General features: G+C 43.5%; 1 protein-coding gene across 1 annotated transcript in view; it reads right to left on the bottom strand.

The window, feature by feature from the left end:
- The window catches only part of LOC123765599 (glutamate receptor ionotropic, kainate glr-3-like), a 44,426-nt gene that overhangs the window by 12,572 nt on the left and 18,338 nt on the right, over nt 1–13,516 (bottom strand). Inside the window, exons 4-6 of the mRNA XM_069333578.1 lie at nt 7,659–7,897; nt 6,141–6,325; nt 5,439–5,675 (exon numbers count right to left, since the gene is read on the bottom strand). Of these exons, the coding sequence (XP_069189679.1) occupies nt 5,439–5,675; nt 6,141–6,325; nt 7,659–7,897 (661 nt within the window). The remainder of the gene's footprint in view (nt 1–5,438; nt 5,676–6,140; nt 6,326–7,658; nt 7,898–13,516) is intronic.

Here is a 13,516-nt window from a genome sequence, read left to right as displayed (position 1 = left end):
ATATATATATATATATATATATATATATATATATATATATATATATATGTATATATATATATATATATATATATGTCGTACCTAGTAGCCAGAACGCACTTCTCAGCCTACTATGCAAGGCCCGATTTGCCTAATAAGCCAAATTTTCATGAATTATTGTTTTTTCGACTACCTAACCTAACTTTTTCGGCTACCTAACCTAACCTAAAATATAAAGATAGGTTAGGTTAGGTAGGGTTGCTTAGGTTCGGTCATATATCTACGTTAATTTTAACTCTAATAAAAAAAATTGACCTCATACATAATGAAATGGGTAGCTTTATCATTTCATAAGAAAAAAATTAGAGAAAATATATTAATTCAGGAAAACTTGGCTTATTAGGCTAATCGGGCCTTGCATAGTAGGCTGAGAAGTGCGTTCTGGCTACTAGGTACGACATATATACATATGTATGTGTGTGTATATATATATATATATATATATGTCGTACCTAGTAGCCAGAACTCACTTCTCAGCCTACTATTCAAGGCCCGATTTGCCTAATAAGCCAAGTTTTCCTGAATTAATATATTTACTATAATTTTTTTCTTATGAAATGATAAAGCAACCCTTTTCTCTATGTATGAGGTCAATTTTTTTTTATTGGAGTTAAAATTAACGTAGATATATGACCGAACCTAACCAACCCTACCTAACCTAACCTAACCTATATTTATAGGTAAGGTTAGGTTAGGTAGCCAAAAAAAGCTAGGTTAGGTTAGGTTAGGTAGGTTAGGTAGACGAAAAAACATTAATTCATGAAAACTTGGCTTATTAGGCAAATCGGGCCTTGAATAGTAGGCTGAGAAGTGCGTTCTGGCTATTAGGTACGACATATATATATATATATATATATATATATATATATATATATATATATATATATATATATATATATATATATATATATATATGTCGTACCTAATAGCCAGAACGCACTTCTCAGCCTACTATGCAAGGCCCAATTTGCCTAATAAGCCAAGTTTTCATGAATTAATTGTTTTTCGACTACCTAACCTACCTAACCTAACCTAACCTAACTTTTTCGGCTACCTAACTAAACCTAACCTATAAAGATAGGTTAGGTTAGGTTAGGTAGGGTTGGTTAGGTTCGGTCATATATCTACGTTAATTTTAACTCCAATAAAAAAAAATTGACCTCATACATAACGAAATGGGTAGCTTTATCATTTCATAAGAAAAAAATTAGAAAAAATATATTAATTCTGGAAAACTTGGCTTATAAGGCAAATCGGGCCTTGAATAGTAGGCCAAAAAGTGAGTTCTGGCTACTAGGTACGACATATATATATATATATATATATATATATATATATATATATATATATATATGTCGTACCTAGTAGCCAGAACGCACTTCTCAGCCTAATATGCAAGGCCAAATTTGCCTAATAAGCCAAGTTTTCATGAATTAATTGTTTTTCGACTACCTAACCTACCTAACCTAACCTAACCTAACTTTTTCGGCTACCTAGCCTAACCTAACCTATAAAGATAGGTTAGGTTAGGTTAGGTAGGGTTGGTTAGGTTCGGCCATATATCTACGTCAATTTTAACTCCAATAAAAAAAAATTTACCTCATACATAGTGAAATGGGTAGCTTTATCATTTCATAAGCAAAAAATTTGAGAAAATATATTAATTCATGAAAACTTGGCTTATTAGGCAAATCAGGCCTTGCATAGTAGGCTGAGAAGTGCGTTCTGGCTATTAGGTACGACATATATATATATATATATATATATATATATATATATATATATATATATTAGGCATTATATTATCAAGCCGCCTGCTATCGATATATACAGCGATAGCAGGCGGCTTGACATCTGCGAGGCACTACATATCAAAAAGTTATCACCAGCAATCAACAGCCAATTACTGCGTAACTATATTCTACCCACATTATGACTCTGTACCAATATAGAAGCATCAAGAGGAAATATGGGCCAATAGGCCCTTTGCAGTTACTTCCAATCTTCCCTCTTACTTATCTAATTTATACCCATTGCACCGTGTTCTGTCTTGTGTTGTTCAAAAGTTTGTTCACCTCATCCAAAACTGTTACAACATATCACCTCACCCAAATGCGAGTATATAAGACAAGCTGTTCAATGTTAGCATGCCAACACATCACAAGGAGCAGTGTGTTCACAATGCGACCCAAACGTCTTAAGGTCAGAGCTACTCCACTTGACGGTGATGCTATCGGGAGAAGCAATACTTTAAAGGTCCTGAAGGACGTTACTGACCTCGAACCCGCTGACATTCGTCAGGAAGGTGAAGATATCGTGATCTTCTTTTCATGTGAAGAGGAGCTAGAAAAACTCCTCACTAACGATGCCATTCTTCGCAAGGAGCACCACCTACATCCTCACTTCCCACGTCAGTTCCAGGCCACAAGAACTGTTTTTACCAGCAGGACCAGCCAGTGGATCGCTGAGCGACCTCAACATCATATCATGGACAATATCGAGGACGAAAATCCAAACCTGACGGTATTCAACCTAGAGTTCTGCAACACCAACAAAACATCAATGAAGATTACGTTCACCACCATAGCTGCGGCCACCCAGGCTGCCACACAAGGATCCTACTGCTTCGGCCTAAAAATACCACCCCACCAAATAAAATAGGAACGATACCATGAGATCTAGCAGTGCTTTAAGTGCTACGAGCTCTCCCACCCGACCAACAAGTGTCAGCACCTGTCCAGAAGTGCAGTCTGTGCGCACTGGACCATCACTACTCCATATGCAAGGCAACAGTCCATCGCTGCTTGCTCTGTGATGGCAATCACCCCGCAATTTCCTACCGCTGCCCCCGCAGACAGGAAAGCATCAAGGCCCAGGTTGAAGCCAAGAGAAACAACCCTTCTACCTCCTCGACCAGAGCCCCAAGAGTTCAACCCACCACCTTAGCTGTCACTAGTCGACCAGAAGACTTTCCGGTCTTACCAACATGTGGCTCCTCCCAGCAGGCGACACAGCCTTCTCATTGGGGACCCAAGGTCCCACAGGCTCCTTCACAGCCCCCTGCATCACATGCAGGCATTATCCCTGGTCTTATTAGACTAGCGGAAAGGCTTGCAGGCATTATCCCTGGTCTTATTAGACTAGCGGAAAGGCTTGCAGGACCAGACAACCAGCGCTTTGACAGTGACCTAAACGCATTATACATAGACAATGGCCTGGCCCCCATTTAGCCACTGGCGTAAATTTCACTGCCTCCTCTACCACTCCGAAGACTATCACCAGGACCACCATGCGGTCAACTTCAACACCGACTCCAGAACCGCCCATGACCCGGGCGACACAAACAGAGCTAATTTCTTCTCCAGCTCCCAACACTCCTACCATCACTATCTCAGCAGCCGCGCTAGCAGACGTGCTGTCTACAAACGATAACAGCACCACCAGCGCTCCTGCAATAGCTACAACCACCAATCAACGACACCTAAGCCTACTTAAGGCTGCGTGGCGAATGACAAAAACGCCCACTACGGAGGTTACGGGCTCCTCAGACGAGGAAATCATAGTAGGAGCTCCACCGCCGCATTACAAATACCACACACACACACACACACACACACGCATATATATATATATATATATATATATATATATATATATATATATATATATATATATATATATATATATATATATATATCATACCCCATACCCTACCCAGGTATGGGGTATGTCTAATTTGGGGGTGCTCTCGTCTCTGTATACTCTGTCCAGTATCATTTCTATGGTGGTGTCGACTGGGACGTTGGTAAATAGGGATTCGACGTCCAGGGAAGTAATGATTCCATCGGGCTGTGCAGTTTTGATTAATTCTAGAAAATCTGCTGATGATTGTAGACTATAGTTGCTTGGAGTGTATGGAATTAGGAGTTCGTTAAGTCTTTTTGCCAGGTGATAGGTTGGGGTTGGTATTTGGGCGTAGTGAGTTACCTGGTTTGTATGTCTTAACATTGCCATAGGCATATCCTAAGCCATAGTCGCCTTGGAGTTTAGTGAAATGAACACTACCTTTCTTTGCGTTGATTGCATTAATAGTTTTGTTCACTTTGCGTTTAAGGTCTTCCACAGGGTTCCTCGTGATTCGTTGAAATTTGGTGTCATCACTAAGAATGTCGCTAATTTTGTTCATGTATTCTTGGGTAGGAATCAATACATATGCTGCTGTCTTGTCGGCTTTTCTTATTGTTACGTCTTTCAGATTTTTTAGTTGTTTTGCTGCTTCTTTGAGTCGTGGGGTTAAGATTGTAGATGAGTATGTTCTTCGTTTTTTCCCCGCTTCTGTTAGTAGTTCAGCCTGAAGTGTGTCAGTAGTGATGATGTTTTGTTTTCTTCTAACTTGTAGATGTCATCCAGATGCATTTCGATTTCAAGGCGTTTTTGATGCTTCTTAGGTCATGATATAAATTGACAGTTTAGGCCAAGATTCAAGAGGTTTCGTTGGTCCTGGTTAAGATCATGAGAAGTTAGGTTTATGTAGCTATCTTTTGGACGAGGGATCTTTAACTGTCCACCGTTGAGGGCTGTCAGCTTTCGGAGCATCCTCGTTTCGACATAATTTTGTTTTTGTTTTTGTAGGCTTGATAGTTCACTGTTGATTGTTTACTTGAGTTGGTTGGGGGATGTCGTACTGGATCCTTTTAATTAACTGATGTTCAGGTTGCTCTGAAAGGGTTTGGTGGGCTTCCTTCTTCGTGTTGAGTTGATGCCGTATGAGATCTTGTCTATATCTAAACTCTGCGTTGCGGACTGCTGGGTCATGTGGGTTTATATTGGTGTATACAAATCCAGCAAACTGATACAAAATATCATTATTGGTTTTGAATATAATCACAGAATTTCTTCCTTAAGGTAATCAAGCCATTTACAGTAAATCGATGATACCATGTGTTGCAACGACAAATCTATTGATTGAAAATGAAAATTGTATAGATAACTTATCTTTATATAATCAAACATGTAAAGTAGTAGAAGTATTAGCAGCAGTTGTAATAATACTATTAGAGGCACATGAAGAAGAAGAACTAGTAGCAACGATAGAAGTAGTTGCAGTAGTAGTTAATGTTGTAATAGTAATATAATAAATAATTTTTGTTCCTGGTGTTGTTATACCAGGTGATAGCGATAACGGATATGAATAATATAACAACAGTTGCTCAGATCTGTTTGTTTAGGCTCCGTACTTCCACGTTTCCTTTTACACTCCTTCGATGTGCTGCCTAGAATACTGCCCTGAACCTCTTCCTTACTGTATGAGAGATGAAGCAGCGTGAATTATGTTCCAAAATTGTAACATTTGTTTTTATATTACTATTAAATTATGTGCAATCAACAAGCATACTAACCTCCATTTCCTTGTAGACTTTCTTCACGACGGGGCTTGTGTGTTTGGACAAGTAATCATAGGGCACGCCTTTGAGTATCCATGTCTCGATGCCCCATTTCCAGCCAGGTCGTGTAACCATGTCTTCAAAAGTGTCTAAGGGGTGAGTCTTGCTCTGGATGGTGAGGTGTGCCACCAAGGAGGAGCTGTAGCCTGTTGTAATGACCAGACAAAACACCAACCAGCCTCCCACCAGCACCTGTGCAAGTATTTGTAGTGATATCATGGTTCTCTCTGCATGGAACACGCATATTCTTGCAGGATACGTGTGATTCCGCATGTAAGTAGGTTCACTAATGTATTTATAATGTATTTAGTCTTACCTAACTTAACCAAATCCACCTTTATCTAATCCAACCTAGCCTAGCATAGTATAATCCATCAATGCCAAATTACATTTAGTTTTGTAAACTTGAAAAGGAGCTATGAATGTGATGAGTGTGAACATGATGAGTGTGTACGTGATGAGCGTGTACGTGATAAAACTGATAAAACACTGCTTCGTTACTGGTCTCATGAGAACTATGCTCCGAAAGATTACTCTAGTTTTGGAATATGTTCATGACTAAAGTATACTCAGCCAGAAGACTATTGAGGGGGTCTAATTACCTTCCAGAGGTTAATGGCTCTTAAGCCTGCCACAAAACCAATCCAGTCGTCTTACCTTTCCTGAATTGGTGAATGAGATCCTGGGAGGCGGCTGGCCCAGAAGGGCGCCCCATCCGTACATGAAGGAGTCGGTGAAGGTGTCCACACGCCCTCCAGCCACCCACTGCCACGCCCTCCGCAGCAGCCACAGTATGGTGCTCCACACCATCACGCTCACCATCAGCGTCGCCCACAGCTCTCCTGCAGGAGAAATATCGATTAGCAATAAAATATTTATTACACACAGAAATTCCAATAACGTGAAATATGAAATGAACAAATCCGAAAGGCCCTTGATTGAGGGTTTGAGCCTATGTACAGGGTGATCTCCGGTGCGGTCTAGTCATCTGTACCACGACTTGGTGTTGACTATCCTCGAATTTCCCAATGCCGTTCAGTATCAAAGTAAACTCTCGTTACATCTACATATGGATGTATACTGTAAATACCTCTATGTATACCTCTGAGTCATGTATCCTCTAGCCACTTATGTATACCTCTAGCCACTTAATTGTACTCACCTAATTGTGCTTGCGGGGGTTGAGCTTTGTCTCTTTGGTCCCGCCTCTCAACTGTCAATCAACTGGACCTCTGTGTATACCGATTAATGTGATAGAGAGAGCAGAGTAAAACTTAACATAAATAATTTATCGGTTGCCAGACTCCTTAATATCTCAATGTAAATTGTATATATTTAAGTATGCTGAAATGCTTGAAGAATATGAACTTTGATAGATTTTCCAACCTATCGGTGAATATACAGAAGGTTACTTTAATCCTGAGCTATGTTTACAACAAAAGTATATATCCTGGCAGTTCAGTAAGTTATCGTGGCTGCCTTAATAACCCTTCCGTGGTTGGTAGGCCTTAGTAACCCTTCCGTGGTTGGTAGGCCTTAATAACCCTCTCGTGGTTGGTAGGCCTTAGTAACCCTTCCATGGTTGGTAGGCCTAAATAACTCTTCCGTGGTTGGTAGGCCTTAATAACTCTTCCGTGGTTGGTAGGCCTTAATAACTCTTCCGTGGTTGGTAGGCCTTAATAACTCAGTGAGAGGTAAATCTCAAGGTGAATGTTCTCTGAGGAAGAATAAATCAACAGGAATAACACATCAGCACCTTACTGAGGTACTAAAATGCTAGTACCTTACTGAGGTACTAATTGCTAGTACCTAACTGAGGTACTACAACTAGTACCTTATTGAGGTACTAAAACTAGTAAATCCCTGAGGATTACATCCTAGTACCTTACTAATGTACTACATGCTGGTACATTTCCGTCAGATTCGGTAAAGATATTGAGAACCCAACAACCTGTAAATGGATCATCTTGAGAACCCAGCAACCTGTAAATGAAACATCTTGAGAACCCACCAACCTGTAAATGGATCATCTTGAGAACCCACCAACCTGTAAATGGATCATCTTGAGAACCCACCAACCTGTAAATGGATCATCTTGAGAACCCACCAACCTGTAAATGGATCATCTCGTGAACCCACCAACCTGCAAATGGATCATCTTGAGAACCTACCAACCTGTAAATGGTCGTACGAAGGACAGGTATTCGGGAAGCAGCGCGGGCTTGAGGGATATTAAAGTCAGAATATCGGACTCATAGGCTCTGGCGAGCTGCATGACGGTGAGGCGCTGTGTGGTCATGGACGCCATGGTGCAGAAGTCGGCGTCTTCCCGCTGCAGCTGACCCATCATCCCGCTGAACCTCCCTCCGTCCTCTCGGCCCCACGCTCTTTCCGCCCCCACTCTCGTCTCGTAGCTACGTCAAAGTAACATACAGTGAGCTGCAGGCAATGCCATGAATAGTTTTATATTTATATTAAACATAAAACTGCTGAGTTTTCTCGAGTGTTTGTTTAATGATTACTTTAACATGATTGCTGTGCATGTTATGCAGTTGATAAGTATTCTCCATAAGAAAGGTGCATTTAAAAGACATTCTCTCTTTTTTCCCTCATTAAATCTACAATGGTGTAATAATTCATTGTGACTGTGTATATGACTGCAATATTAATTAACTAATGCATTACTATTTCATTATATGTATATACACTGGTATATAAGGTGCATTACTATTGCTCCATATGTATATACACTGGTATATAAGAGGCGCATCACAGCGCCAGAGGGTGAGGGAGGATACGCAGTGTGACGCTGGGAAGCGTTCCTCCCTCCTATCTCTCGTAGTTATAATAAATCCATTTGTGGATCCCCAACCGTGGACACATTTCACAGTGTGCTGTTACTCTGCACCTATACATAAGTATCAAGGACACTCAAGTAGAAGCTCTGTAAACAAAGATACAGATGTGATTGTATAAGTAATGCAACGACTCCTGTTTCAACCTTGACGACGAGCGGACGTCTGGACACCTCCGTCTGGGAGCCGCCGGTTCACGTCATGTTTTCGCATTTTGGCTTTGCTACTGCCGTTTGGCATCCCTATTCAACGGTCCGGTTGTACGACGCCTGGCGCACATATCGCCTTGGATCACGGGATTTTTTATATATTTTTTTTGACGTGTTCTGGCTGGTTCTCCCGGCGGGGTGAGGTGTTTGGGGGCCTGCTTGGCCGAGAGGCGCCTGGGGTTGGTGGGTCTTAGTCGGCTCCTGGTGTGCCCTCAGTCGTGGTGGGCGGCTGGCTTCTGCTCTGCCGGAGGGCACTGGATGGCTTTTGCGTTTTAGTTGGAGGCCGAGTTTTGGTTTTGCTACCCAGTGTTCTCTGTGTGGGACGGGGCTGGTGCTTGTCACCCTGAGGAACTCCTGGGGCTCCCCAATCATCTGCCTGTCTGCGTTTGTTTGCCGCATGGCATAATAGTTTCCAGTGATTGGCGTCACTAGTTTTGCGATTAGGCTTGGCGCTTCACCTTTCCGGGCTTCGCGATTAATCCATTACGGATACGCACGCCGGGGCGCATCCGATCCCACGATCGTCGTCGCCCCGAAATCAAAAACAACAACACGTACAACAAATACAAATAATCGCCAACAGAACTTAAACAATTAAATTAATCTTCGCCTAACTATACATACAAAATTAATGAATAATAATGTCAATATATATATATATATATATATATATATATATATATATATATATATATATATATGTATATATATGCGAACAAGCCTGAATGGTCCCCAGGACATATGCAACTGAAAACTCACACCCCAGAAGTGACTCGAACCCATACTCCCAGAAGCAACGCAACTGGTATGTACAAGACGCCTTAATCCACTTGACCATCACGACCGGACATAATGAGGTGATAGCCGAGGCTATATGAACCACCCCACCGCCGGCACTCGGATAGTTATCTTGGGCATAGCATTTTACCAAATCACCTCATTCTTTGGGGCAACACGTGAGGAACACAAATGCGAACAAGCCTGAATGGTCCCCAGGACATATGCAACTGAAAACTCACACCCCAGAAGTGACTCGAACCCATACTCCCAGAAGCAACGCAACTGGTATGTACAAGACGCCTTAATCCACTTGACCATCACGACCGGACATAATGAGGTGATAGCCGAGGCTATATGAACCACCCCACCGCCGGCACTCGGATAGTTATCTTGGGCATAGCATTTTACCAAATCACCTCATTCTTTGGGGCAACACGTGAGGAACACAAATGCGAACAAGCCTGAATGGTCCCCAGGACATATGCAACTGAAAACTCACACCCCAGAAGTGACTCGAACCCATACTCCCAGAAGCAACGCAACTGGTATGTACAAGACGCCTTAATCCACTTGACCATCACGACCGGACATAATGAGGTGATAGCCGAGGCTATATGAACCACCCCACCGCCGGCACTCGGATAGTTATCTTGGGCATAGCATTTTACCAAATCACCTCATTCTTTGGGGCAACACGTGAGGAACACAAATGCGAACAAGCCTGAATGGTCCCCAGGACATATGCAACTGAAAACTCACACCCCAGAAGTGACTCGAACCCATACTCCCAGAAGCAACGCAACTGGTATGTACAAGACGCCTTAATCCACTTGACCATCACGACCGGACATAATGAGGTGATAGCCGAGGCTATATGAACCACCCCACCGCCGGCACTCGGATAGTTATCTTGGGCATAGCATTTTACCAAATCACCTCATTCTTTGGGGCAACACGTGAGGAACACAAATGCGAACAAGCCTGAATGGTCCCCAGGACATATGCAACTGAAAACTCACACCCCAGAAGTGACTCGAACCCATACTCCCAGAAGCAACGCAACTGGTATGTACAAGACGCCTTAATCCACTTGACCATCACGACCGGACATAATGAGGTGATAGCCGAGGCTATATGAACCACCCCACCGCCGGCACTCGGATAGTTATCTTGGGCATAGCATTTTACCAAATCACCTCATTCTTTGGGGCAACACGTGAGGAACACAAATGCGAACAAGCCTGAATGGTCCCCAGGACATATGCAACTGAAAACTCACACCCCAGAAGTGACTCGAACCCATACTCCCAGAAGCAACGCAACTGGTATGTACAAGACGCCTTAATCCACTTGACCATCACGACCGGACATAATGAGGTGATAGCCGAGGCTATATGAACCACCCCACCGCCGGCACTCGGATAGTTATCTTGGGCATAGCATTTTACCAAATCACCTCATTCTTTGGGGCAACACGTGAGGAACACAAATGCGAACAAGCCTGAATGGTCCCCAGGACATATGCAACTGAAAACTCACACCCCAGAAGTGACTCGAACCCATACTCCCAGAAGCAACGCAACTGGTATGTACAAGACGCCTTAATCCACTTGACCATCACGACCGGACATAATGAGGTGATAGCCGAGGCTATATGAACCACCCCACCGCCGGCACTCGGATAGTTATCTTGGGCATAGCATTTTACCAAATCACCTCATTCTTTGGGGCAACACGTGAGGAACACAAATGCGAACAAGCCTGAATGGTCCCCAGGACATATGCAACTGAAAACTCACACCCCAGAAGTGACTCGAACCCATACTCCCAGAAGCAACGCAACTGGTATGTACAAGACGCCTTAATCCACTTGACCATCACGACCGGACATAATGAGGTGATAGCCGAGGCTATATGAACCACCCCACCGCCGGCACTCGGATAGTTATCTTGGGCATAGCATTTTACCAAATCACCTCATTCTTTGGGGCAACACGTGAGGAACACAAATGCGAACAAGCCTGAATGGTCCCCAGGACATATGCAACTGAAAACTCACACCCCAGAAGTGACTCGAACCCATACTCCCAGAAGCAACGCAACTGGTATGTACAAGACGCCTTAATCCACTTGACCATCACGACCGGACATAATGAGGTGATAGCCGAGGCTATATGAACCACCCCACCGCCGGCACTCGGATAGTTATCTTGGGCATAGCATTTTACCAAATCACCTCATTCTTTGGGGCAACACGTGAGGAACACAAATGCGAACAAGCCTGAATGGTCCCCAGGACATATGCAACTGAAAACTCACACCCCAGAAGTGACTCGAACCCATACTCCCAGAAGCAACGCAACTGGTATGTACAAGACGCCTTAATCCACTTGACCATCACGACCGGACATAATGAGGTGATAGCCGAGGCTATATGAACCACCCCACCGCCGGCACTCGGATAGTTATCTTGGGCATAGCATTTTACCAAATCACCTCATTCTTTGGGGCAACACGTGAGGAACACAAATGCGAACAAGCCTGAATGGTCCCCAGGACATATGCAACTGAAAACTCCGGCGTGTTTTCAGTGCCGGCGGTGGGGTGGTTCATATAGCCTCGGCTATCACCTCATTATGTCCGGTCGTGATGGTCAAGTGGATTAAGGCGTCTTGTACATACCAGTTGCGTTGCTTCTGGGAGTATGGGTTCGAGTCACTTCTGGGGTGTGAGTTTTCAGTTGCATATGTCCTGGGGACCATTCAGGCTTGTTCGCATTTGTGTTCCTCACGTGTTGCCCCAAAGAATGAGGTGATTTGGTAAAATGCTATGCCCAAGATAACTATCCGAGTGCCGGCGGTGGGGTGGTTCATATAGCCTCGGCTATCACCTCATTATGTCCGGTCGTGATGGTCAAGTGGATTAAGGCGTCTTGTACATACCAGTTGCGTTGCTTCTGGGAGTATGGGTTCGAGTCACTTCTGGGGTGTGAGTTTTCAGTTGCATATGTCCTGGGGACCATTCAGGCTTGTTCGCATTTGTGTTCCTCACGTGTTGCCCCAAAGAATGAGGTGATTTGGTAAAATGCTATGCCCAAGATAACTATCCGAGTGCCGGCGGTGGGGTGGTTCATATAGCCTCGGCTATCACCTCATTATGTCCGGTCGTGATGGTCAAGTGGATTAAGGCGTCTTGTACATACCAGTTGCGTTGCTTCTGGGAGTATGGGTTCGAGTCACTTCTGGGGTGTGAGTTTTCAGTTGCATATGTCCTGGGGACCATTCAGGCTTGTTCGCATTTGTGTTCCTCACGTGTTGCCCCAAAGAATGAGGTGATTTGGTAAAATGCTATGCCCAAGATAACTATCCGAGTGCCGGCGGTGGGGTGGTTCATATAGCCTCGGCTATCACCTCATTATGTCCGGTCGTGATGGTCAAGTGGATTAAGGCGTCTTGTACATACCAGTTGCGTTGCTTCTGGGAGTATGGGTTCGAGTCACTTCTGGGGTGTGAGTTTTCAGTTGCATATGTCCTGGGGACCATTCAGGCTTGTTCGCATTTGTGTTCCTCACGTGTTGCCCCAAAGAATGAGGTGATTTGGTAAAATGCTATGCCCAAGATAACTATCCGAGTGCCGGCGGTGGGGTGGTTCATATAGCCTCGGCTATCACCTCATTATGTCCGGTCGTGATGGTCAAGTGGATTAAGGCGTCTTGTACATACCAGTTGCGTTGCTTCTGGGAGTATGGGTTCGAGTCACTTCTGGGGTGTGAGTTTTCAGTTGCATATGTCCTGGGGACCATTCAGGCTTGTTCGCATTTGTGTTCCTCACGTGTTGCCCCAAAGAATGAGGTGATTTGGTAAAATGCTATGCCCAAGATAACTATCCGAGTGCCGGCGGTGGGGTGGTTCATATAGCCTCGGCTATCACCTCATTATGTCCGGTCGTGATGGTCAAGTGGATTAAGGCGTCTTGTACATACCAGTTGCGTTGCTTCTGGGAGTATGGGTTCGAGTCACTTCTGGGGTGTGAGTTTTCAGATGTATATATATATATATATATATATATATATATATATATATATATATATATATATATATATATATATATATATACATATACAGACGTATATATATACATATATAGACGACATTGTACAAGTGGGGGCTACCGGAGCAGAACCTCTCTG

Source organism: Procambarus clarkii, chromosome 30 (genome assembly GCF_040958095.1).
Source record: "Procambarus clarkii isolate CNS0578487 chromosome 30, FALCON_Pclarkii_2.0, whole genome shotgun sequence".
NCBI lineage: Eukaryota > Metazoa > Arthropoda > Malacostraca > Decapoda > Cambaridae > Procambarus > Procambarus clarkii.
Note: the sequence above shows the minus strand (reverse complement) of the source record. Positions and strands in the feature narration are given on the sequence as shown.